The sequence below is a fragment of the Lampetra fluviatilis genome, chromosome 38 (genome assembly GCF_964198595.1).
Source record: "Lampetra fluviatilis chromosome 38, kcLamFluv1.1, whole genome shotgun sequence".
Lineage (NCBI taxonomy): Eukaryota > Metazoa > Chordata > Hyperoartia > Petromyzontiformes > Petromyzontidae > Lampetra > Lampetra fluviatilis.
Genome location: NC_136312.1, coordinates 928,567 through 955,181, shown reverse-complemented (window position 1 = coordinate 955,181; position 26,615 = coordinate 928,567). Strand labels below are relative to the sequence as shown.

The following is a 26,615-nucleotide window of genomic DNA, read 5'->3' as shown; positions in this document are numbered from 1 at the left end:
GTACCTTGCGCGGTGTGTAAACCATCACCCCCCTTGCGTGCCATGCCAGCCTTTGTATGTGCTCACTGTTCCGGCATTCATAGGTTCTGTTAGCAAGCACCTATGAAGGCCGGGACTAGACGGGTAATCTTTGTGCGTGTAATAGTACGAGTGTGTTTATATATGTCCGTAACCATGTATTTGCGTAATGCTGTGGAAGCTACCTGGTCTGTCGCTCCACACGTAGCGTCGGGTCTTCTCGACCACAGTCATGCCGTCCCTTCTCTATGCTTTTGAAATGTTGACCCCTCTATTGGAACATCTGCGCCGGTTATAAACCTTCAGGCTGGCCTGCCTACAATCCATCCTGGGTTTAACCAGGCAAGATTGTGTGAGGAGCTCACAAATCTTTGAAAGATCTGGACAAAGTCCCATCAGTGAGCTACTCCGGCAGACAAGGTTGCATTGGCTGGGTCATGTAGCCCGCATGCCCAGCCACCGCATGCCGAAACAGATTTTGTTTGACCAGATCGAGGGGGCTAAACGGGCACGACACGGGCTGGAGAAAAGATGGAGTGACGCGCTACGGGAGCATGTGGAGCTGAGTAGACTTGTCAATTACTGGTACCAGTGGTGTCATGATCAGCCTCTATGGAAGAGGCTCGTTGAAGGAGGCATACTCTTAGTCGCCCTCAGCAACAACGGAGGGCGGAGGAGCGACGCTCACAACAACGAGCGGAGCGTCGGGTGTCGAAAACGCAGAAAATTGGCACAGTTGGGGGTATAGGTGGTGCATCTGCCAGTCATCTCAGTCACCGGACCCATGGCACCTGGGTCAGTCGCGTGACCTCCTGCCTTGGACACCGCACGTGATGACCTCAAAGTGCACCCAGCCTGGTACAAGCACCGTGGCGATCGGCAGTTGTTGCTGCAAACACGTGTGCACGTGTTTGTGTGCGTGTACACACGTGTATGTGTGTGTGTCTTTGTGTGTGTGTTCACATACCTCGCGTATCCCTTATCCTGGGCTGGGGGAGGGGCAGGGGTATGGTGGAGTGGGGAGGGCAGGAGTGAGGAGGCAGGGGTAGGGGTCTCATTATTGCTCAAGGGTCACAGGACACGTGATAGACTCGAGAGCGAGAGAGGAGAGAGCCGAGCAGAGCGAGAGAGGGAGAGAGACGGGAGACGAGAGCAGCAGAGGTAAGGGCACACGGCAGAGTGCGAGACCCAGAGACCGAGACCCAGAGACCCAGAGACCAGGATGATGGTGGTGGTAATGATAATGGTGGTGGTGGTGATGATAATGAAGGTGGTGGTGATGATAATGATGGTGGTGGTGATGAAGATGGTGATGATGGTGGTGGTGATGATAATAATGGTGGTGGTGATGAAGATTGTGATGATGGTGGTGGTAATGATAATGATGGTGGTAGTGATGAAGATGGTGATGATGGTGGTGGTACTGATAATGATGGTGGTGGTGATGAAGAAAGTGATGATGGTGTGTATGTTGACATCGGTGATCATGATGATGATGATGGTGGTGACGCCGATGATGTTGGGAGTGATGAAGGTGTTGATGATGATGATCATGGTGAGGATGGTGGGGGTGGTGATGACGATGATGCAGACGGTGATGACGATGGTGATGATGGTGAAGGTGGATAATGATGCTGATGATGGTGACGATGATCAACGCAAGTGACGATTATCTGAATTGGTCATGGGCCTCCTCTAGGTTGACTCAGCCTGAAATGAGTACATGGTGCGGTGTGTTAACATCGCCACTAGGGCGACAAAGGCGGTCGGGCGTGGTGCTGGCCACCCACCCCCTCGGGTGCCGTGCCGGCCTTCATAGGTGCTCACGAACAGCACTTGCCCCAACAGTCTGTTAAGGCTATATGGGGGACATTTGTCTTTGATGATGGTGATGTTAATAACGTTGTTACTATTGTGAGCGATGCACGTGGTTGCTGCAGCTGCTGCTGATGATGCTCCTGATGCTGTTGCTTCTCCGAGTGATGATATTGATGATGAATGTTGAACTTATTTCGCACCGTGAAGATGGTGATGATGGTAGCCAACGGAGCTTGACGCCCCCTGCTCTAAGGAATCCGTTGCGTGAACAACGGAACGCCTCTTGACCGCTCCATTCAATGGGACCTCTCGCTCCCATCTCTTAATCACAATATTAATATTTTACCCTGCTAAAGCGCCTTGGATCCGGTGTACACAACGACAACAGCAGCCGCCATTCGCCACTAAGTGGCCGTGACGTCACCACGGCGCCTGTGCCAGGCTGGGTGCACTCCGAGGTCATGTGAAGTGTCGAAGGCTCGCTGCTGGCAGGAGGTCACGGGACAGACCCAGGTGGTGCCATGGGGTTGACTGACTGAGATGAGTGGCCGATGCACCACCTGTGTCCCCCACTGTGCCAACTTGCTGCGTTTTAGTCACCCGGCCCTCCGCTCGTTGTTGTGAGCGTCGCTCCTTTGCCCACCGTTAAACAAAAAGACAAAGATCCCTCGGATAGCCTTTCGCAGACTGTTGGGAGAAGTGCTGTTAGCGAATACTTGTGAAGGCCGGCACGGTACATGAAGGGGTGGGTGGCCAACACCACGCCCGGCCGCCTATGTCTCCCCAATGGCGATGTTTACTACACACCGCACCAGGTACTCAATTGAGGCTGAGTCGCCCTAGGGGACGCCCAAGACCGGTTAAGATAATCGCCACTGGTGGTGACCGCGAGCAGGAATCGAATCCGGGTCGCCAGGTTCGTAGCGCGGCGCGCTGACTGCTACACTACCGTGAAACACACACGCAGGCACACACGCACACAGTCCAACGGACGTGAATTCCACATCCTGAGGGGGGGGCGGGTGGACCACAGGAGGAGAGTCCCGGTCACCCATCATCATCGTTGTACGGAAAAGTGGCCTGGCCACACACAGCCAAGAGCGGCGTAACGAGCAGGGGGGAGGGGGGGGGGCCTTGCCTCTCCCCCCCTCAAGCTCTGCAACCCTCTACATATGAAGGTGTTATCGGCCAATTCATTGGGTGCTTTTACGTGTGGGAAGATACCGGAGCACCCGGGGAGAGAGTACATGCGCGTGCGTGCGAGGGGGAAACACTCTATCCCCGTACAGATGGAACAGACGCAGGGCACAGCGCCTCGACGCTCACGGCAAGTGAGTCTAACGACAGCCGTGTGCCATGGAGCGACCTTCCAGGCAGCGCCGTGTGGCGGTGGAGCCACCACCACCCAGGCCGATGTCTTGCGAGGGCCTCCCTAACCCACCCCCCACCCTCCAAGTAGTGGTTCTTCATTACAAGGCTCGCGGTGGCCTGCAGTGCGGCCTGCAGCAATACACAGCGAAGCGCATCCCCACCTCGTCGTCGTCATTGTGATGCTGTGACGAACCCAACAATGGTTTCAAATGGAGTGGGGGGCCCTCCTCACACTACTGACGATGTCTTGTCGGCGAAAGTGCCCCCCCACCACCACCCTCTCTGACAATGAGTGGAGGACACTGCTCTTAAAGGGACCTCTCTTAAAGGGACCCTTCCCTTCCCGTCTCTCACGGGACCCTCCCTGTACCGATCCCCGTCTCGTGCAGGGACCTCGCGTGCGTGACTGACAGCGCCATTCCTCAGCATCAACCCAAGAGCAATGGCTCGCCCGGGCTCCCCGTTCTGGCAGCTCGCCCGAGTGGCGCCTCTCCTGCTGCTGCTGTTGGCGGCGGCGGTGGTGGGGACGGCCTCCGGCCTCAACTACTACCGACCCCGGCAGGAGGGGGGGGGGCCTGCCCCGCTGCAGGGGGGCACGCCGCAGGGGGACTGCCCCGCGGAGTGCGAGTGCCCGGCGCGCTGGCCCGAGTCCCTCTACTGCGACGGTCGCGGCCTCAAGGTGATGCCGCCCATCCCGGCGAGGATCCGCTTCGCGTTCTTCCAGGTGAGTGAGAAACGGGGCCCTTTAAGAGAAGGGTACCCTTTAAGAGAAGGGTACCCTTTAAGAGGTGGGTATTCTTTAAGAGGTGGGTACCCTTTAAGATAGGGGTACCCTTTAAGAGATGGGTACTCTTTAAGAGGTGGTTTTCCTTTAAGAGAGGGGTACCCTTTAAGAGATGGGTACCCTTTAAGAGATGGGTACTCTTTAAGAGGTGGGTACCCTTTAAGAGATGGGTACCCTTTAAGAGAGGTACCCTTTAAGAGATGGGTACCCTTTAAGAGAGGGGTACCCTTTAAGAGATGGGTACTCTTTAAGAGGCGGGTTCCTTCAAAAGACGGGTCCCTTGCAGAGGCGGGTACCCTTTAAGAGACAGGTTTATTTAAGAGAAGTGTCCCTTTAAGATGCGGATCGCTTTAAGAGGCGGGATCCCTTTAAGAAAAGGGTCCCTTTAAGAGTTGAGTGCCTTTAAGAGTCGGGTCCCTTTAAGAGACAGGTTTATTTAAGAGAAGGGTCCCTTTAAGATGCGGATCGCTTTAAGAAACAGGTCCCTTTAAGAGGCGGGTCCCATTTAAGAGACAGCTCCCTTTAAGAGGCGGATCCCTTTTAGGATCGTATCCCTTTAAGAGGCGGGTACCGTTAAGAGACGCGTCCCTGTAAGACATGTCCCCTTCAGGCATGGACTGTACCTTCAATAGTCGATTCCCTTCCATACATTTTCCTTTCAGAGATGCGTCTCTTTAATAGGGGTGTCCCTTTAAGACTTGTACATTTACGAGAAGGTTCCCTTTAGGGGCCGTCCACAAATAACGTCACGCGATTTTTGACGATTTTTGACCCCCCCCCCTCGTCACACGGCGTCATAAAAAAACTGACCCCCCTCAAATATGACGTCACAAAGCTCGCCCCCTCCCCCAAATAAAACATGCTTCAAATCGCTTGAAACTATTGTCATTGTAGTGCGTATTTAACGTGGCGCTGCACTCTGATGTTGTAGGAGAAAACATTTATTAAAAAGTATATTTAATTAAGTAGAACGTGTTGTCGATATTTAAGAGAGGGGTCCCTTTAACAGACGGGAAAGAGAGGCACCTTTACAATGGAACAGGTGCAGCCAAGCGCTGTCAGACGAGTCTGTGACTTGGTGAGCGAGTGGCGTGGTGAGCGAGTGACTGGGTGAGCGAGTGACTGGGCGAGCGAGTGACGTGGTGAGTGACTTGGTGAGTGAGTGACGTGGTGAGTGACTGGGCGAGCGAGTGACGTGGTGAGTGACTTGGTGAGTGAGTGACGTGGTGAGTGACTGGGCGAGCGAGTGACGTGGTGAGTGACTTGGTGAGTGAGTGACGTGGTGAGTGACTGGGCGAGCGAGTGACGTGGTGAGTAACTGGGCGAGCGAGTGACGTGGTGAGTGACTTGGTGAGTGAGTAACGTGGTGAGTGACTTGGCGAGCGAGTGACGTGGTGAGTGACTTGGTGAGTGAGTGACGTGGTGAGTTACTGGGCGAGCGAGTGACGTGGTGAGTGACTTGGTGAGTGAGTGACGTGGTGAGTTACTGGGCGAGCGAGTGACGTGGTGAGTGACTTGGTGAGTGAGTGACGTGGTGAGTGACTTGGTGAGTGAGTGACGTGGCGAGTGACTGGGCGAGCGAGTGACGTGGTGAGTGACTGGACGATCGAGTGATGTGGTGAGTGACTTGGTGAGTGAGTGACGTGGCGAGTGACTGGGCGAGCGAGTGACGTGGTGAGTGACTGAGCGAGCGAGTGACGTGGTGAGTGACTGGGCGAGCGAGTGACGTGGTGAGTGACTGGGCGAGCGACTGACGTGGTGAGTGACTGGGTAAGCGAGTGACGTGGTGAGTGACTGGGCGAGCGAGTGACGTGGTGAGTGACTTGGTGAGTGAGTGACGTGGTGAGTGACTGGACGATCGAGTGATGTGGTGAGTGACTTGGTGAGTGAGTGACGTGGCGAGTGACTGGGCGAGCGAGTGACGTGGTGAGTGACTGAGCGAGTGACGTGGTGAGTGACTGGGCGAGCGAGTGACGTGGTGAGTGACTGGGCGAGCGACTGACGTGGTGAGTGACTGGGTAAGCGAGTGACGTGGTGAGTGACTGGGCGAGCGAGTGACGTGGTGAGTGACTTGGTGAGTGAGTGACGTGGTGAGTGACTGGGCGAGCGAGTGACGTGGTGAGTGACTTGGTGAGTGAGTGACGTGGTGAGTGACTGGGCGAGCGAGTGACGTGGTGAGTGACTGGGCGAGCGAGTGACGTGGTGAGTAACTGGGCGAGCGAGTGACGTGGTGAGTGACTTGGTGAGTGAGTAACGTGGTGAGTGACTTGGCGAGCGAGTGACGTGGTGAGTGACTTGGTGAGTGAGTGACGTGGTGAGTTACTGGGCGAGCGAGTGACGTGGTGAGTGACTTGGTGAGTGAGTGACGTGGTGAGTTACTGGGCGAGCGAGTGACGTGGTGAGTGACTTGGTGAGTGAGTGACGTGGTGAGTGACTTGGTGAGTGAGTGACGTGGCGAGTGACTGGGCGAGCGAGTGACGTGGTGAGTGACTGGACGATCGAGTGATGTGGTGAGTGACTTGGTGAGTGAGTGACGTGGCGAGTGACTGGGCGAGCGAGTGACGTGGTGAGTGACTGAGCGAGCGAGTGACGTGGTGAGTGACTGGGCGAGCGAGTGACGTGGTGAGTGACTGGGCGAGCGACTGACGTGGTGAGTGACTGGGTAAGCGAGTGACGTGGTGAGTGACTGGGCGAGCGAGTGACGTGGTGAGTGACTTGGTGAGTGAGTGACGTGGTGAGTGACTGGACGATCGAGTGATGTGGTGAGTGACTTGGTGAGTGAGTGACGTGGCGAGTGACTGGGCGAGCGAGTGACGTGGTGAGTGACTGAGCGAGCGAGTGACGTGGTGAGTGACTGGGCGAGCGAGTGACGTGGTGAGTGACTGGGCGAGCGACTGACGTGGTGAGTGACTGGGTAAGCGAGTGACGTGGTGAGTGACTGGGCGAGCGAGTGACGTGGTGAGTGACTTGGTGAGTGAGTGACGTGGTGAGTGACTGGGCGAGCGAGTGACGTGGTGAGTGACTTGGTGAGTGAGTGACGTGGTGAGTGACTGGGCGAGCGAGTGACGTGGTGAGTAACTGGGCGAGCGAGTGACGTGGTGAGTGACTTGGTGAGTGAGTAACGTGGTGAGTGACTTGGCGAGCGAGTGACGTGGTGAGTGACTTGGTGAGTGAGTGACGTGGTGAGTTACTGGGCGAGCGAGTGACGTGGTGAGTGACTTGGTGAGTGAGTGACGTGGTGAGTTACTGGGCGAGCGAGTGACGTGGTGAGTGACTTGGTGAGTGAGTGACGTGGTGAGTGACTTGGTGAGTGAGTGACGTGGCGAGTGACTGGGCGAGCGAGTGACGTGGTGAGTGACTGGACGATCGAGTGATGTGGTGAGTGACTTGGTGAGTGAGTGACGTGGCGAGTGACTGGGCGAGCGAGTGACGTGGTGAGTGACTGAGCGAGCGAGTGACGTGGTGAGTGACTGGGCGAGCGAGTGACGTGGTGAGTGACTGGGCGAGCGACTGACGTGGTGAGTGACTGGGTAAGCGAGTGACGTGGTGAGTGACTGGGCGAGCGAGTGACGTGGTGAGTGACTGAGCGAGTGAGTGACGTGGTGAGTGACTTGGTGAGTGAGTGACGTGGTGAGTGACTGGGCGAGCGAGTGACGTGGTGAGTGACTGGGCGAGCGACTGACATGGTGAGTGACTGGGTGAGCGAGTGACGTGGTGAGTGACTGGGCGAGTGAGTGACGTGGTGAGTGAGTGACGTGGTGAGTGACTTGGTGAGTGAGTGACGTGGTGAGTGACTGGGTAAGCGAGTGACGTGGTGAGTGACTGGGCGAGCGAGTGACGTGGTGAGTGACTGAGCGAGTGAGTGACGTGGTGAGTGACTTGGTGAGTGAGTGACGTGGTGAGTGACTGGGCGAGCGAGTGACGTGGTGAGTGACTGGGCGAGCGACTGACATGGTGAGTGACTGGGTGAGCGAGTGACGTGGTGAGTGACTGGGCGAGCGAGTTACGTGGTGAGTGACTGAGCGAGTGAGTGACGTGGTGAGTGACTTGGTGAGTGAGTGACGTGGTGAGTGACTGGGAGAGCGAGTGACGTGGTGAGTGAGCGACCGGGTGAGGAACTCGGCACGTGAATAACCGGGTCAGCGTCGGGTGAGTGGATAAGTGTGGGTGTGTAAATAGGTGACCGGGTGAGTGAGCAGGTAAGCGGTTGAGTGAGTGCCTGGGCGAGCAGGTTTGTGATTGACTGGGAACATGGATGACTGGGGAGCTGGACCGGTACCACCTGGGACCTCTGTGGTCTACAGGAGGTTCTGCTAGTCCGGTTCTGGCTCCAATCACTCCGAGGGATGGAACAGTCTTCCATCGACGGGAGGTGATGAACGGTGGTGGTGGCGGGGGTGGCTTTACCCCCCCCCCCGCCCCACCGAAGATGAACATCCCAAGTGCTAGCTAAAGTTGCCCCTCGGGAGTCACCCTGTCAGGTGAATTTCATGCTTGAGTGGGCCATGATGGCGGCGATTGAGCTGAAGTTATTTAAAGGCGTGGAACAGATCAGCTGGGATTTAGATTTTTTCTTTTTTGCAATCTTATTTATGCAGCGGTAAGGGCCCCAATGAGCTGCTGCGACGCTCTATGTCACATTTAGCAGCGCGGGTCTCGCTTACAACGGCAGGAGGCTGTGACGGAGTGATTTCAAATCGTCTGGGGGCGATCGCTGCTATGGCACAGCCTTCTCGGGCTTGGCCACGTTTGGGGGTTTGGCGACCTTATAAAGGCCCTGACGGTAGGAGGCCGCTCGACTTTCTGTGCAGCCCATGGGACTTGTAATCACTAACGCGCTCTTCCGGCATCGACACATTGACACAACATCAGTGATGCCCGCCGGGTCCGAGCAAGGACATCTGCTGGACTACATAGTTCCTGAACAGCAAATGTGGGCCCATGTCCTTGACACCAGGGCCTACCATGGAGCCGATTTGCCCACTGACCATCGTCTTGCCATCTGTAAGATGCGCCTGCCTGATGTGGTACAGGAGGATGTGGAGCTGAGTGAACGTGCCGATGACCGGTACCAGCGGTGTCAAGATTGGCCTCTCTGGAGGTTTGTGAAGAACGCTGCTACTAGGCAGTTGGAGGCAGTCGTCCTTCAACAATAACGAGCGGAGCACCGAGTGACTAAAAACGCAATGAATTGGCGCAGTGGGGGAGCACAGGTCATCTCAGTCAGTCAACCCATAGCACCTGGGTCTGTCCCGTGACCTCCTACCAGCAGCGAGCGTTCAACACTTCACGTGGCCTCAAGGTGCACCTGGCCTGGCACCAGCGCTGTGACGATGTCACCGCCACTTAGGGGCGAATGGTGGTTGTTGTTGTTGAGTGAATGGATGGGTGAGTGGGCGAGTGGATGAGCGAGTGGGGGGGGGGGCGGAGGTGAGTGGGTGGGTGAGAAGGTGGGTGAGTGGGTGGGTGGGTGAGTGATTGGGTCAGTAGGTGAGCGAGTGGGTGGGCTAGTGGGTTAGTGAGCGAGTGAGCAACTCTATGCAGGATAACCAGCTGGACGTGGTGCCGGAGGGTGCGCTGAGGAACGCCACGCGCCTGGCATGGCTCGTGCTGCAGAGGAACCAGATCACTGAGCTGGACAGCGGAGCACTCGCACGCCTCGGGGAGCTGCAGAGACTTTACCTCGACTTCAACAACCTCACCCAGGTGGCTCACCACCACCACCGCCAACGCTCACCAGCAACACTCACCACCAACAACAACACGAAGTGGCGGTGACGTCACCACGGCGCTTGTGCCAGGCTATGTTCACGTTGAGGCCACGTGAAGTGTCGAACGCCCGCTGGCAGGAGGTCACGGGGCAGACCTAGGTGCCATGGGTCAACTGACTGAGATGACTGGATGATGCACCACCTGTGCCCCCTACTGTGCTAATTTGCTGTGTTTTAGCCCCCCGGCGCTCCACTCGTTGTTGTGAGTGTTGCTCCACCGCCCTCCGTTGTTGTTGGAGGGGGACTGCCTCCAACTGCCCAAAGGTGTTCTTCACAAATCTCCTCCACAGAGGCCGATCTTGACACCGCTGGTACCAGTCATAGTCAAGTCCACTCAGCTCCACATCCTCTTGTATCACATCACTCCATCTCTTCTCCAGCCTGTGCCGTACCCATTCAGCTCCGAACAAAAGCTGTTTAGGCATGCAGTGGCTGGGCATGCGGGCTACATGACCCAGCCAACGCAGCCTTGCTTGGAGAAGAGCTCACCGATGGGACTTTGTCCAGATCTTTCAAGGGTTTGAGAGCTCCTCACACAATCCAGCATGGTTAAACCCAGGATGGATCGTAGGCAGGCCAGCCTAAATATTTCTAACTAGCGAAGATGTTCCATTAGGGGGGTCCACATTTCGCAAGCGTAGAGAAGGGAGTGCATGACTGTGGCTGAGAAGACCAAAAGCTTCGTGTGGAGCGACATACCAGGTAGCTTCCACACAGCGTTAAGCAACTGATGAAAAGATAATGCTGCTCGACTGATTCGGAGTGAGACCTCTGCTGTCAAACCGGAGCCGGTCCAGTCTGGTCAAACGCAGGATTCATCATAAGCATGCCAGCCTGAATGTTTGTAACCGGCGCAAATGAAGGGAGGGCATGACTGTGGCCGGGAAGACCCGTAGCTTCGTGCGGAGTAGCAGACCAGGTAGCTTCCATACAGCATTACGCAGCCAATGAAAATATAATGCTGCCCGAGTGATTCGGAGCTGGTCATAAGCACACTGCCCAGGTATTGGAAACTCTCCACCCTCTCCACAACTGCCCCATCACCAATTGGGAGTTGTGGGGGTGGAGTGTCTGATGGTACAAAATACCCAGGCAGGTGCTTAGTTTTGGTGGAGCTGATGATAAGGCCGACCTCTTAGTAGCACGCTCCAGGTTCAGTAGCAGCGCCTCCAACTCCTCCTCTGAGTGAACAGCAATTACCAGATCATTGGCATACGTAACATGGCTGACCAATAGGGAGCCATCCCTTGACCGCACTCTGGCATCGATCAGCCTCCCATTGTATCTGTACCAGATGGAAATTCCTCAAGTACAGCCATCGAAGGCTTCACGAGCTACATGATCCAAATATATGGCAAATAACGTGGAAGCCAGAGGACATCCCTGCCGCACCCCAAGGTGAACAGGGAATGACTCGGACTCCCAGCCACGTAGTTTTACCCGGGCCTGCCCACCATCATCAAGGCCTTTAATGAATGTGAGCAGAAAGTCAGGGACTTTGAAAGCACGAAGAACAACCCAGAGCCCAGGCCTACTGATGGTATTGTAAAGGAAAGCCGACACAAGGTTGCAGGGGGTTCGTCTTTTATTCTTTTTCTCCCATCCACACCTCGTTCCCCAGCCGTCCCAATCTCGTTCCCGCCAACCAATCCTTCTTCCCGCCCGTTCTCTCCCTCATATCTCCTCGCTTGCTCCTCCCCCTTCCCCTGTCACCGTCCCACTCCCCCTCCTGTTGGTGGGAAACCTTCCCCTGACACCCCTACAGTATCATAGGCCTTGACCAGGTCAATAAAGCAGAGATGAAGGTCTTGTTGGAATTCATTACACCCATGCTGTAGCAGACGGACTTATCAGGATCACCACTCATCACCACCGCCAACACTGACCACCACTCACCACCACCATCACACTCACCACCACCATCACACTCACCATCATCACCATTACAATCCACACCACCGCCACCACCACGACCACGATGGCACTCACCACCCACCATCACCACCATCACACTCCTCATCATCACCACCATCACACTCCTCACCACCATCGCACTCCTCGCCACCATCGCATTCACCATCATCGCCATCACAATCCTCACCACGACGACCATCAACCGCTCATGCTCGCACAGCCCCGGTGACCCCTCTCCCCAACCCCAATGGCGACTGCCAACCCCCCGGCCTCCCCCCGCAATCTCCCCCCGCACCGCCTCCCCGGACCCCCAGGTGCCCCCCTCCCTGCCGCTGTCCCTGCTGGACCTGCGCCTGGGCCACAACCGCATCTCGTCGGTGGCGGGCGGCACGTTGGGAACGCTGCACAACCTCACCTCACTGCTGATGCACAACAACCTCCTGGGAGAGGGGGGGCTCGGGGCCCTAGGGTCCCTCAAGGTGAGTGGGGGCGGGGGGAGAGGGGGGCAGGGGTGAATAAGTGAGAGGGTGCATATGAAGGTAAATGAGAGGCTGAATGAGAGGGCGGATGAGAGTGAATGAAAATTGATTAGCGAAATATTAAATAAAGCGAATGACAATGAATGAGTGAATAAAAGTGACTGAGATAGTGAATAATAAGTAATGAGTGCACGACTGCATGGATGAGAGAGTAAACGGCTCAGTGAATGAAAGAGTGACTGAGATAGCGAATCATATGGTAAATTTATGTGAATTAGATGAATGGCTAAGACAATAAGAGAGTGAATTTGAGAGTGAGTGACAGGGTGAATGATTGAATGAGAGAGTGAATGAGAGGTTGAATGAGTATCAATGGACTAGCACTGCGCTCCCTGCCCAAGTCACCCCACCCCCGCCACACAGCCCCCTGAGTGCGTGAATGAGTCGATGTGTTAGTAAATTAATGATGTAATGGATGAGTGTAATAATTAATGTAAGTGAAAATGTAATTGTCAATGGGTGAGGGAGCGGGTGGGAGTCTTTGTGAGTGGGTGGGCGGGTGGGTGAGTGCCTCGGTAAGCGGATGGGTGAGTGTCTCAGTGAGTGTGTGAGTGTTTTGGCGAGTGAGTGAGTGAGTGAGTGGGTGAGTGTCTTGGTGAGTGTGTGAGTGATTCGGTGAGTGAGTGGGTGGGTGTATTGGTGAGTGGGTGAGTGGAGGAGTGAGTGTCTCGGTAAGTGAGTGATGAGTGAGTGTGTGAGTGTTTCGGTGATTGAGTGTGTGGGTGAGTGTCTCAGGAAGTGGGTGGGTGAGTGAGTGTGTGGGTGAGTGGGTGGGTGAGTGAGTGGGTGAGTGAGTGTGTGGGTGAGTGGGTGGGTGAGTGAGTGGGTGAGTGAGTAGTTGAGTGAGTGGCCGAGTGGGCGAGTGAGTGGCTGAGTTAGTGGCCGAATGGGGGAGTGAGTGGCTGAGTAGGTGAGTGAGTGGCTGAGTGGGTGAATGAGTTAGTGGCTGAGTGGGTGAGTGAGTGGCTGAATGGGTGAGTGAGTAAATGAGTGGGTGGGTGAGTGGCTGAGTGAGTGGCTGCGTGGGCGAATGAGTGGCTGCTTGGGCGTGTGAGTGGCTGAGTAGGTGAGTGAAAGACCGAGTGGGTGAGTGAGTGGCTGAGTGAGTGGCCGAGTGGCTGAGTGAGTTAGTGGCTGAGTTGGTGAATGAGTGAGTGGGTGAGTGGGCGAGTGAGCAGATGAGTGGGTGAGTGAGTAGCTGAGTGGGTGAGTAAGTGGGTGAGTAAGTGGCTGAGTGAGTGGCCGAGTGGCTGAGTGAGTTAGTGGCTGAGTGGGTGAGGGAGTGGCTGAATGGGTGAGTGAGTGGCCGAGTGCATGGCTGCGTGGGTGAATGAGTGGCTGATTAGGTGAGTGAGTGGCTGAGTGGGTGAGTGAGTGGTTGAGTGGTTGAGTGGGTGAGGCGGTGAGTGAGTGGCTGAGTGAATGAGTGGCTGAGTGGGTGAGTGAGTGGCTGAGTGGGTGAGTGAGTGGCTGAGTGGGTGAGTGAGTGGTTAAATGAGTGAGTTGGTATTTGTGTAGTAAGTATTCAGGAGGCTTGACGACGGGATCGGAGGCACACTTATTTATTAACACCAACTTGTGTACAGTAGCGGGTACACACAGTACTTAAGGGGTTAACGTCCCCTTTACTCGGCTAACAGGGAGACACAACATCTAACCCCGCTAACCTAAGCCCAAGTCCTCCACTACGGAGCTAAGGGAGGCTACCTATCCCAGCCCTGGTCAAGCTGGGATCCCGGCACCCTGAGTCTGGGCTCTCGGGGCCACGCCACCGGCTTGCCCTGGTCGGCCCTGACAAGGACAGCGAGCCAGGGGAGCTCCGGGGCCTATGCTAGCTGGTCTTCGGTCTTCGCTGGTTAAAGCTGATACCCCGACCTCGAGCCCTCCGGCTCACCACCTTTTATAGTACTCGGCCCCCGGGAGGGGCCCGTGGGGGATGCAGGTGCGGACGTCGGTGTGAGCACCTCCTCTGTGTACGGCCCTAACCACGCCCCCTGTGTTTGTTAGCCATCCGCGCCCATACACAATTACACCTCTACATCACCCCCCCTGTACAGCTCGCAGCCGTCCCCGGCTGCAACAAAAACAGAATAAAGGTGCATCCCTCCCCAAAACCGTGTGTGCCTCGCGTAATTTTAACAAGAACAATGACAACCATAACAACAACAACAGGAAACAGGTAGAAGACGAAAGAGAGAAAAAAATAACCCGGCGCACCCCCCCGAATAAATACCCCATTCTGCAAAACCAACATATATATACACGCGCCCCGGGCGCCTCCCCCCCTCGTCCACAAAGGCCCCCCAACGGCCGACCTCACAATAGTCTGCGCGTTTTGGCGCGCGTTCTCGCGGCGGGCCCGTCACAAGGGCCCGTCCCGGCATGCTCAGTGGCGGTTGTTGACGGTCCGGGTGCGAGAGAGTCTGGTTTCGCTGCCGAGTGACCCCCGACCCCCCCGGGGGGGGTTGGCGGTCGTGGACCCGTCACTCCAGTTGCACCTGGAGATGGAACAGTTGATGTCAGGTTAGGCGAGAGCAGCGACGTCGGGGAGTCGGCGGACCCCTCACACGTTTGGCCATGCGTGTGTGTGTGCGAACCACGGGGCGGCGCAATGAACGGTTTCAACCTTGAGGGGTGCACGTACCACCGACGCCTCCCCCATTTGACGCGTACACATTGCGGCCGCAAGACCTGTACGACCTCCACGGGCCCCCGCCACGGCCGTACCAACTTTGACGAGGTCGCCAGCGGCACCTGGGGGCAGTGCAACCATGCCCTGTCCCCTGGTTTCCATTTGAACACATGTGCCCGCCCCAGCCGAAGCCTCTCGTTCGCCTTCTGGCGGAGTTCAGAATTTTGCACGGCCGCTTCCCGCGCCTCAGATAATTTGCCGATGTTAAATTTAACGTGTTCGGACAATGTAGACTTCGCCCGAGGCGCCGAGAGCTTCAGCTGGGTCGTCACAGGGGGGTTAGCCTCGCGGCCATACATTAAAAAGAAAGGGGAAAATCCGGTGGCCGCATGGGGAGCCATCCTGTAGGCTTGCAACACACCGGCAATGCGAAGGTCCCAATCTGTCTGGGATTCCGATACCTGCTGGGACAGCATGGACGTGATGGTCCGATGCAGCCGTTCCACCATCCCGTCAGTTTGTGGGTGATACGGGGAGGTCCGAATTTTCTCCGTACCCAAGAGGTCGCACACCTCGCGGAGGAGTTTCCCCAAAAAATTCTTACCCTGATCAGTCAGCAGCCGTTCCGGAGCACCCTTGTCGAGGACATAGCCCTGGACAAAGGCCTCCGCGACGGCTGCTGCTGACTGGTTGGCCAGTGGCCAGGCCATAGGCCATCTCGTGAAGTATTCGACCCCTGTCAGTAAATACCTATTTCCCCTGGGTGTAGCGGGAAATGGCCCGAGAATATCTAGAGCAACGAGCTCGTTAACCCGGGAAACCTTTATGGACTGCAGCGGAGGGTTGGACCCCCTTGCTGGTGGCTTCCGCTGCGCGCATTGCGTGCACGACCCCAGGAGATCCCCCACGTCCTTTGCCATGCCCGGCCAGAAGAAATCGAGCTGGAGCGTGGCAAAGGTCTTGTGAACCCCCAAGTGCAGGAGCCGTTCATGAGCAGCCCATACCACCTTACCCCTTAATGCTGCAGGCACCACGAGCCGTTGGCGACGGGATTTTCCGTCCCAGTGCATTAAAAGACCCTGGAACAACCCCCACGAGTCAACGTTCGCCACCCCCTGACCAACCCCCCCGGTGCGACGGCGCAGAGCGAGGAGGGAGGTGTCCTCCATTTGGAGGCGTCCCCACTCCGCGACCGACAACCCCAGCAACGAATCCCTTCCTTCTTGCTCGATAGGACCCGAAGCCGAAGGCGCATCGGCGGCGGCCACGAGGACCGAATCGGTGGTGACGTTCGGGGGCCTACAACGCCCCGAACCCAAGAGGCAAGTGCACTCCGAAGTGGGTGGCAACCGCGACAGGGCGTCAGCGTTCGTGTGGCGGACGCCCTTACGATATGTGGCAGAGCGAGGAGGGAGGTGTCCTCCATTTGGAGGCGTCCCCACTCCGTGACCGACAACCCCAGCAACGAATCCCTCCCTTCTTGCTCGATAGGACCCGAAGCCGAAGGCGCATCGGCGGCGGCCACGAGGACCGAATCGGTGGTGACGTTCGGGGGCCTACAACGCCCCGAACCCAAGAGGCAAGTGCACTCCGAAGTGGGTGGCAACCGCGACAGGGCGTCAGCGTTCATGTGGCGGACGCCCTTACGATATGTGGTGACAAAGTCGTAGTCTTGGAAAATCTACAACCATCGAGACAACTGGCCCGATGGTTGTTGAACCCGCAGGGCGTACTGTAGAGCCGCATGATCTGTACGGACGGTGAAACGCCGACCGTACAGATACGGGCGGTACTGCTGAATGAAATAAACAATTGCCAATAATTCCCGACGGGTAACGCAGTACCGTTGTTCCGCTGGAGACAGTACTCGACTACCGTAAGCCACCACATGCTCTACGCCCCCAATAAGCTGGGACAGCACGCCCCCAATGCCCGTGTTACTTGCGTCTGTATCGAGCAAGAAGGGTTGTGAGAAATCGGGGTAATTCAACGGCGGAGCCCCCACCAGGGCATTCCGGAGGGCGCGAAAAGCAGCCTCCTCCTCCGGCCCCCAATGAAACCTGACTCCCTTGGACGTCAAGGCATGCAATGGTTTCGCGATCGTAGCAAAGTCAGCCACAAACCGTCGGTAGTACGATGCGAACCCAATGAAACTCCTGACCTCTCCCACCGAGGTGGGAGTCGGCCAGGAGCTGACGCATTCCGTTTTGGCGGGATCAGTGGATATCCCCGAGCGCCCAACAATGTGACCCAAATACCGCACCGATTCGCGGAGCAAATGGCACTTCTGCGGTTTAAATTTCAAATTGGCAGCCCGCATTTTGAGAAAAACAGCACGCAACCTCTGGAGGTGTTCCTCGAAGGATTTGCTAAAGACGATGACATCGTCCAAGTAAATTAAACACGAATCCCATTGCAAGCCTGCCAAGACCAGTTCCATTAACCGCTGAAAAGTTGCCGGCGCAGAATGTAAGCCCATCGGCAAGCGGTTAAATTGGAAGAGACCTTGCGGTGTACGAAAAGCAGTCTTAGGTTTTGATTCGTCATCCAGAGGAAGCTGCCAGAATCCAGAAAGTAAATCGAGGGTGGAAAAGAATCACGCCCCCGCCAAGGCATCGAGCGACTCATCCATTCGAGGAAGCGGGTACGCATCTGCCACAGAAATTTTGTTCAATCGCCGAAAGTCGACACAAAACCGCAGTGAGCCGTCGTGTTTTTTCACCAAAACGATCGGCGCGCCCCACGGGCTGTTGGAAGGGGAAATGATATCGGCGGCTAGCATGTCATCAACGGCCGATTTGACATGATCCTTTTCGGCGGGACTCAGCTGAAAGGGATTTTGGCGGATTGGCGCGCTGTCACCCGTGTCAATATGGTGTCGCAGCAATTTAGTACAACCAATATCAAATTTGTGTTGACTAAAAACGTCGGCAAATTCTTTCAGGAGAACTCGCAGCTGCGCACGCTGCGAGTCGGACAGGTCCACTGATCCCACGCAAAGTGCATCCAGCCATCCGTCATCACAGTCCGAATGCGGTCGCAATGGAGGATCGGTGGTTACCTGACCCATGAGTGGTTCCTCATAGGGTGCCGGCGTTGCGTGTGCAAGCACGGTCCCTTGAGGAACCACGGCCGTTCGCGATCCTACATTAAGGACTGCAATGAAGGGGTCCTCATCCCCTTTCACCATGGTCTGAGCCGCTAGTAAATCGGGGCCATTGACCCCGGCCCGAGATGGTCCCAACAAGACCCCCCGATCCGCAACCCCCTCAGCAAACGGCCGACGCAAACCTAAGAGGGACGAGCATCTGAGCCCCCGGGGGTACGCGCACAGTTTTTGCTACGAGCGCCTGCACGGTTGCAAACGCCCGACGCCCCGTGGCGGGGGAAGACAAAAACGTTACGCGTCGACCCGATGGGAGCTCGATGCACCCCTGGTCAATCAAGATACGAATGGGCATTTTGGCCAAGAAATCCGTCCCCAACAGGCACGGAATCGCCAGTGAGGAGGAAACCAAAACAGGGCCGGATAATTTAATGTCTCCAATGCAAATTTTGGCGCGGATTTGGCCAATGATGCCTAGCGAGCCCCCGTTAGCAGCATAGCATGGCACGTCAACGAGGAGCAAGGGACGACTTTGAACGGGAAGAATGTTATAGATCAAATCAGATATAATGGTCGCCGACGCTCCTGTGTCAATTAAAATCCGCACCTCTACCCCATGAATATGACCGACCACAACCGACGATCCCGCCGACGCTGCAACGACACGATGGGCGAGCTCCGACCACTGACCCGGTTGGAGTGCTCGCCGCATTTCAGAACAATCGGGCGCAACGGCCGTCGATTTGCGAGCCCTGTTCGATTGAGCACGTAAGTGTGTGTCGGATGTGTGCATAGGCCAAACGTGTGAGGTGCCACGACTCGCCGTATTTCTCTGCTGGAGCTTGGGTGGAGACGGCGCGGCGTCCTGACGAGGTGTCGCCCCGCGCTGGCGGGGAGCCCGGCACCCTGAAGCAACGTGGCCTTGAAGGCCACAGTTGTAGCAGCGTGTGAGCGCCCGAGATGGCCTGGGCTGCTCCTGGCGGCTCGGTCCATTCCGAGCCTGTGGTGCCGCTGATCTCCATTCCCCCCACCGCTCCACCCCGCAGACCGCCTCCGATGGGAGGGTGGTGGCCGCCATGGCATGGCCGGCCACCCCCTCGGCGGCCTTGCGATGTAGGGACTGCAAGCCCCCATGGATGTGGCGCGCGACCAGCAAGGACGACATCTCTGCGTCATCTTGAGCCAAGACGGCGACGTCCTCCTCGTCCATCCGCGGGAAAGCTGCCTTCGCCAGGGCCAGGAGAGCCGTCCGGAAGGCCAGGGGCGATTCGTTGGCGCCCCGATGCCGATCGTGGAATAGCTGCCTGCAGTCCGAAGGCGGGCCATAGACAGCTGACAGCAGCTGCAGCGCCAAGTGCAGCGTGGCGCGCTTTTCCTTAGGCGCCGAGGTGAGAGTAGCCAGGGCGTCGTTGTCCAGCATCGCCGGCAGCGCGCGTAGTGCTTCGGCGTCCGTCCAGTTCGCCATCTCTTGATGAGCGATGAACCGCCTTTTGAAGCCGCCCCAGTCTCCGTCCGCGCCCACGAATTCTTTGAGAGGCGGCAGTCGCTGCTGTAACGCGACGTCCGTGGCTGCGGATCACGCTCCGTCGTTCCCAGCAGATGTTACAGTGTGGGCGGGCTGCGAGCATGGCATCGCCGGTCGCTCTGTTGTTGACGCGCTGGCTGGTATTGATGATGTCACGGCTCGTGCTTGGCCCTCAGCAGTCACCTGACGCGGGCCGGCCCCGCCTTCTGCCCGCACTGTAGTGACGGCGGGAAATTTAACCGCGAGCCGCGTCGGGGTGGCGGGAACTGTCGCCGCGCGTCGGCTGCTGTCGTCGTCCCGCGCAGCCCCTCCAGCCCCCAGCCGCGTGATCTCTTCCAACGCGGCGGCCGCAGCGTAGAGCAACTCTGCCAGGCGGGAGTGAGCCAGCCGAAGTCCCTCGGCCGACGCATCCCCCCCTTCCTGTCGTAGCAGCGCGGGTGTACTCGGCCCCGGCTGCTCCGATCCGACCTCGGCCATCTCTGGTGGCGATTCGGCCGCGGTGTCCTTCATCTCCAACTCCCTGGTACGTGTCGTCCCTCGTGTGTCCATCGTTGAACGTTTTACTTCTGACACCAGATGTAGTAAGTATTCAGGAGGCTTGACGACGGGATCGGATGCACACTTATTTATTAACACCAACTTGTGTACAGTAGCGGGTACACACAGTACTTAAGGGGTTAACGTCCCCTTTACTCGGCTAACAGGGAGACACAACATCTAACCCCGCTAACCTAAGCCCAAGTCCTCCACTACGGAGCTAAGGGAGGCTACCTATCCCAGCCCTGGTCAAGCTGGGATCCCGGCACCCTGAGTCTGGGCTCTCGGGGCCACGCCACCGGCTTGCCCTGGTCGGCCCTGACAAGGACAGCGAGCCAGGGGAGCTCCGGGGCCTATGCTAGCTGGTCTTCGGTTTTCGCTGGTTAAAGCTGATACCCCGACCTCGAGCCCTCCGGCTCACCACCTTTTATAGTACTCGGCCCCCGGGAGGGGCCCGTGGGGGATGCAGGTGCGGACGTCGGTGTGAGCACCTCCTCTGTGTACGGCCCTAACCACGCCCCCTGTGTTTGTTAGCCATCCGCGCCCATACACAATTACACCTCTACATTTGTATCCCCCCCACCCCAGTCTCTGCGTCGCTTGGATCTGTCGGGTAACGCATTGCGCTCGCTGCCCACGCCGCTCCCCGCGACTCTGCAGCAGCTCTACCTGGACCACAACCTCGTGCCCTCCATCCCCAGCGGCTTCCTCAAGGTCGGGTCACTCAACGGTCCCGGGCTCACGATGCTCTCTTGCTGTCGTTAAGCTGATCAAACATTTTACTGTTACCACGTAAAGCCCACTGAGCTATTAGCCCAACGAAGTGACTTATCCATACTCTTTGGTTGTTTTGGTAAAGTCACGTAGATAGAAAATTATTAATAGATCACGACGTTTCGATCACAACACAAGCGACCGTATTCATGTGACAGAGAGACAGCTACTGAAACAAGGTCTTATATAGGCCTGAGATGGGTGCAACCTCAGGGTAAGAGGGCGGGGCTAGAGATGGTCTCCCTGAGGCTGTGGAAGTGGCAATTGTATCAATAGAGATCCTACCAACAGCTTGGTTACGAAAACCAACAATGTCATCACTAACTCGACTTCTCTATTTGAACCAACCAAGCTGCTCTCAGGCAGACGATCTCTAGCCCCGCCCTCTTACCCTGAGGCTGCACCCATTTCAGGCCTATATAAGACCTTGTTTCAGTAGCTTTCTCTCTGTCACCTGAAGACGGTCGCTTGTGTTGTGATCGAAACGTCATGATTTATTAATAATTTTGTATCTACGTGACTTTGCCGAAATAACCAAAGAGTATGGATTCCTGCAGTCACGAAAGCTTCAAATCAAGATTGAAGTGGCTTATCATCCTGTTGATAAGGGCACCATGGAGACGAGATGTTAGTTACCTCGCCTGGTATGCAGGAGGTCGTGGGTTTGATCCAGACCCTGACACCTGCTGTATATTTGGAGTTGTCTCTCAACATGATCATGTGGATTTTTCTCTGGGTCCCCCCGGGTATTCCCTACACATTTACAATCAACATCACGTGTTTAGAGTATTTGGCTGCATTAATTTTGCACCTGATGGTAAGCCACTTCACGCGATCGCCACGGGGAGAGAGTGCCGCAAACTCCAAATATACAGCAGGCATCAGGGTCGGGATCGAATCCACGACCTCCTGTATACTTGTATACCAGTTACGGCCAAGGTAGGATGAGGTAACGACCCGGGCCAAGGCCAGGGGCAGGGCCAGGCTCAGGGCCAGGCCCAGGGAGGGTCAGTCTCCCTTGCACGCGCGTGGTGGCGCAGTACCGGGGCCGTACCACGAGGGTGCGCCACCACCACGGGGAACTCGTGGACGGGGGTGGGGGGGACCTGGCAGAGAGGGGCACCCAGGATTTGGCCCCGATTCCGTGAGGAGGGATGGTCCTCGTCATGTTGAACGACCGCTTTCATCCCTGCCACTGACTTTGACCCCCAATCACCCAGGGTGTGTCTCAGTGTCCGCGTGTCTACTCGCGAGCCCATGTCTCCCCATCCCCGCGTCTCCTCATCTCCGCGTCTAATCTCCATGTCCCCATCGTGGCCCCCCCCCCGCCCCCCTCTATCTCTCCATCATGACCCATTGGCGGGTGACCCCGGTACCCCCAGGCCTTACCCGAGCTGCAGTACCTGCGCCTATCCCACAATGCCCTGGGGAGTGCTGAGATCCCGGTGGAGGCGTTCAACTCCTCGGCCTCCCTCCTCGAGCTGGGCCTGAGCTTCAACAACCTGTCCCACGTGCCCGCCCTGCCTGCCTCCCTGCAGCACCTCTACCTGCAGGGCAACAGCATCCGTGGTGAGCGACTCGCACACTGTAACGGTCCACGTGCCCCTACATGTCACGTGCCCCACGTGCCCCCTATGAGCCACGTATCCCGCACCCTGTGCCCCACCTGCCCCATGTGGCCCACGTGCCACCTGCCCCACGCACCACGTGTGACCCACGTGCCACCTGCCCCACGCACCACGTGTGACCCACGTGCCACCTGCCCCACGCACCACGTGTGACCCACGTGCCACCTGCCCCACGCACCACGTGTGACCCACGTGCCACCTGCCCCACGTGCCTCGTGTGACCCACGTGCCACCTGCCCCACGCACCACGTGTGACCCACGTGCCACCCTGTGCCCCACGCACCACGTGTGACTCACGTGCCACCTGCCCCACGTGCCCCGTGTGACCCACGTGCCACCTGCCCCACGCACCACGTGTGACCCACGTGCCACGCGCCCCACGTGCCTCGTGTCACGTGTCCTACGTGTCACGCGCCACGTGCCCCAAACCCAGCGCCCCTTCGACGCGGTGATGTGAGTGGTAATTTACGATGATTCCGCCTGGAAAGCCTCAGCGAGTCTCGAGACTCTCTGTCAAGAGGGTCCTGCCGAAGGAAGTTGGTAGTAGGTGGGCGATGCTGCTGCTGCTGCTGTGCGATCCCCATTGAGGTGCCACGGTGGCTAGGAGGTCGTGGGTTCGATCCCAACCCTTGACGCCTGCTGTATATTTGGTGTTTGCGTGTCTCACTATCCCCGAGGTCCCGTGGATTTTTCTCCGGGTCCTCCGTTTTTTTTTCCTCCACATTTACAATCAACACCATGCATTTAGAGAATTTGGCTGCTGCTACAGATTTCCACATGATAAGCCACTTTTATTGGGCTATCATTGCGATAGTCAGGACCGCTTCTGAAAAAGAGTTACGGAGCACAGTGGGCCTTGACCTGGTAAAATAATGTTGTTGTTGTTGTCGTTGTTGTTGTGCGTGCTCCCCAGAGCTGGACGCGCAGGCGCTGTGTGGGGGGGGTGGTGTAGTAGGGGGCCCTGGGGCCCCCCGCGGTCTTCGCCGCGTCCGCCTGGACGGGAACCCCCTCCCCCGGGGACTGCTGCCCCACCTCGCCTCGGCCTGCCCAGGACCCGAGCTCGTCTTCTGAGACCTGACCCCGAACTCGACCTTGGCTTTCACCTGAGATGACCGCACCCTGACTCCGAACTCGACCTTGGCTTTCACCTGAGATGACCTCAATCTGACTCCAAACTCGACCTTGGCTTTCACCTGAGATGACCTCACCCTGCACACCAAACTCGACCTTGGCTTTCACCTGAGATGATCGCACCCTGACCCCGACCTCGACTTTCACCTGAGATGACCTCACCCTGAGATGGCTCTTGCGCGGGATTGTCTGGGACCCGAGCCCGTCTTTTGAGACCTGACCCTCACACGAGATGACCTCCACCTGAGATAACCTTGACCCATGTATAATGCATGTCTCTGACCCCCCGTGCCAGCATGACCTCGACTCTGAGATGACCCTGACCTTCACACCGGCATTGACCCTGATGACAATGACCCGACCTAAGCCATGGCCTGCATTCAGCACGACCCTTCACCTATGAGCTCACCTTGACCCTGGCACTCTCCGACCTGGATGCTGGGCCATAGGTGGTCTTCTGAATCGTGACCCCGAGATGACCCTGCCTTCACCCTACCCCTTCTCCCCCGAGCTTCCTTGACCTTGACCGTGACCCAAGTTCCGGCGTCTCGTCGTGACCGTGTCGCCACGTGGACAGCGCTCGCGTCTCAAATATAATCAACAGCAAGAAACCCCCGCGTGCCCTTTGTGATGTTCATCATCATCAGCAGTAGCATCATCAGTAGTATCAACAACATCAATATCATCATCATCATCAACAACAAGATCACCAGTCTTCTTGGTTCTTTCGGTAAAGTCACGTAGAAGGGAAGTAATAAAATAATAAAAATAAAACATAATAAAACAATTCTCACGACGTTTCGGCCACAACGCAAGTAGCCGTCCTCAGGTGAAAACCAGGTCTGTCGAGGTGACAGCGTCTGAATGAAACAGCACACGTGCTTGGAGCATGTATATAAGCTGGGTTGGAAGGAGGGGAAAAAAAAGAAGGGGCGCCTTGACAAAAGAATATGCATATCAAGAGGAATTTAGCATATTTATGGGAAATACAGGTATTTGGTTAGTACTACTTATGCCCGTGCATTATGCAGGATTAGCAGCATCAAAGGGACGGGATATGGGAAATGCAGGTATGTGATCTGTACTACTTATGCCCGTGCATTATGCAGGATTAGCAGCATCCCCCCTTCCAACCCAGCTTATATACATGCTCCAAGCACGTGTGCTGTTTCATTCAGACGCTGTCGCCTCGATAGACCTGGTTTTCACCTGAGGACGGCTACTTGCGTTGTGGCCGAAACGTCGTGAGAATTGTTTTATTATGTTTTATTTTTATTATTTTATTACTTCCCTTCTACGTGACTTTACCGAAAGAACCAATAAGATGAATCCGTGCAGTCACGAAAGCTTTAAATCGAAATTTAAGATCGCCAGTATCATCAGCAGCAGCATCGAAATCCTCATCACCAGCAAGATCATCATCAGCATCATCATCATCACAGCAAGATCATGAGTATCATCAGCAGCAGCATCAATACTCTTTGGTTCTTTCGGTAAAGTCACGTAGGTCGAAAAAATAATAGATCACGACGTTTCGATCGCCACAAAAGCAATCGTCTTCAGGTTGGAGAGAGAAACAGGCTGCTGAAACAAGTCCTTACATATATAGAGCCGAGAGGGGGGGGGGTGAGGGGGGTGTGATTGATGCACCTCCACGGCGACGAAGAGCTGAGGAGGTGGCCATTGTGTCGTGAGAGATTAGCATGTCAATGTAGCATGTCAATGTAGCATGTCAATGTCGCATGTCAATGTAGAATGTCAATGTAGAATGTCAATGTAGCATGTCAATGTAGCATGTCAATGTAGCATGTCAATGTAGAATGTCAATGTAGAATGTCAATGTAGCATGTCAATGTAGCATGTCAATGTAAACAAACCAACGCAATGGTGACTGTGCTAGTGAGACATCCAGCTCGTTAGACAATGAGGGGAACAAACGAGGGGCAACACCACATCGAGGGAAGGAGAGAGTCCCTCGTTTACATTGACATACTACATTGACATGCTACATTGAGATTCTACATTGACATGCTACATTGACATGCTACATTGACATGCTACATTGACATGCTACATTGACATGCTACATTGAGATTCTACATTGACATGCTACATTGACATGCTACATTGAGATGCTACATTGAGATGCTACATTGAGATTCTACATTGACATGCTACATTGACATGCTACATTGACATGCTACATTGACATGCTACATTGACATTCTACATTGACATGCTACATTTAGATACTACATTGACATTTTACATTGAGATTCTACATTGACATGCTACATTGACATGCTACATTGATATGCTACATTGACATGCTACATTGACATGCTACATTGATATGCTACATTGACATGCTATATTGACATTCTACATTGACATGCTACATTGACATGCTACATTGACATTCTACATTGACATGCTATATTGAGATTCTACATTGACATTCTACATTGACATGCTATATTGACATGCTACATTGACATGCTACATTGAGATTCTACATTGACATGCTACATTGACATGCTACATTGACATGCTACATTGACATTCTATATTGACATGCTACATTGACATGCTACATTGACATGCTACATTGACATGCTACATTGACATGCTACATTGACATGCTACATTGAGATTCTACATTGACATGCTACATTGACATGCTACATTGACATGCTACATTGAGATTCTACATTGACATGCTACATTGACATGCTACATTGAGATTCTACATTGACATGCTACATTTACATGCTACATTGACATGCTAGATTGACATGCTACATTGGCATGCTACATTGACATGCTACATTGAGATTCTACATTGACATTTTACATTTACATGCTACATTAAGATTCTACATTGACATGCTACATTGACATGCTACATTGACATTTTACATTGACATTCTACATTGACATTCTACATTAGCATGCTACATTGACATGCTACATTGACATGCTACATTGAGATTCTACATTGACATACTACATTGACATTCTACATTGACATTCTACATTGACATGCTACATTGACATGCTATATTGA

At 55.5% G+C, this 26,615-nt stretch overlaps 1 protein-coding gene across 1 annotated transcript; it reads left to right on the top strand.

Annotated features, from left to right (window-relative positions):
- Positions 1–1,100: 1,100 nt before the first annotated feature.
- LOC144945705 (fibromodulin-like) lies at positions 1,101–24,234 on the top strand. The gene is made up of 7 exons (XM_078874273.1): positions 1,101–1,179; positions 3,597–3,931; positions 9,536–9,697; positions 11,991–12,155; positions 20,604–20,729; positions 22,172–22,358; positions 23,331–24,234. Exons 2-7 carry the CDS (start codon positions 3,650–3,652, stop codon positions 23,486–23,488), a joined length of 1,080 nt encoding a protein of 359 aa, XP_078730399.1. The 5' UTR covers positions 1,101–1,179; positions 3,597–3,649; the 3' UTR covers positions 23,489–24,234.
- Positions 24,235–26,615: the final 2,381 nt, after the last annotated feature.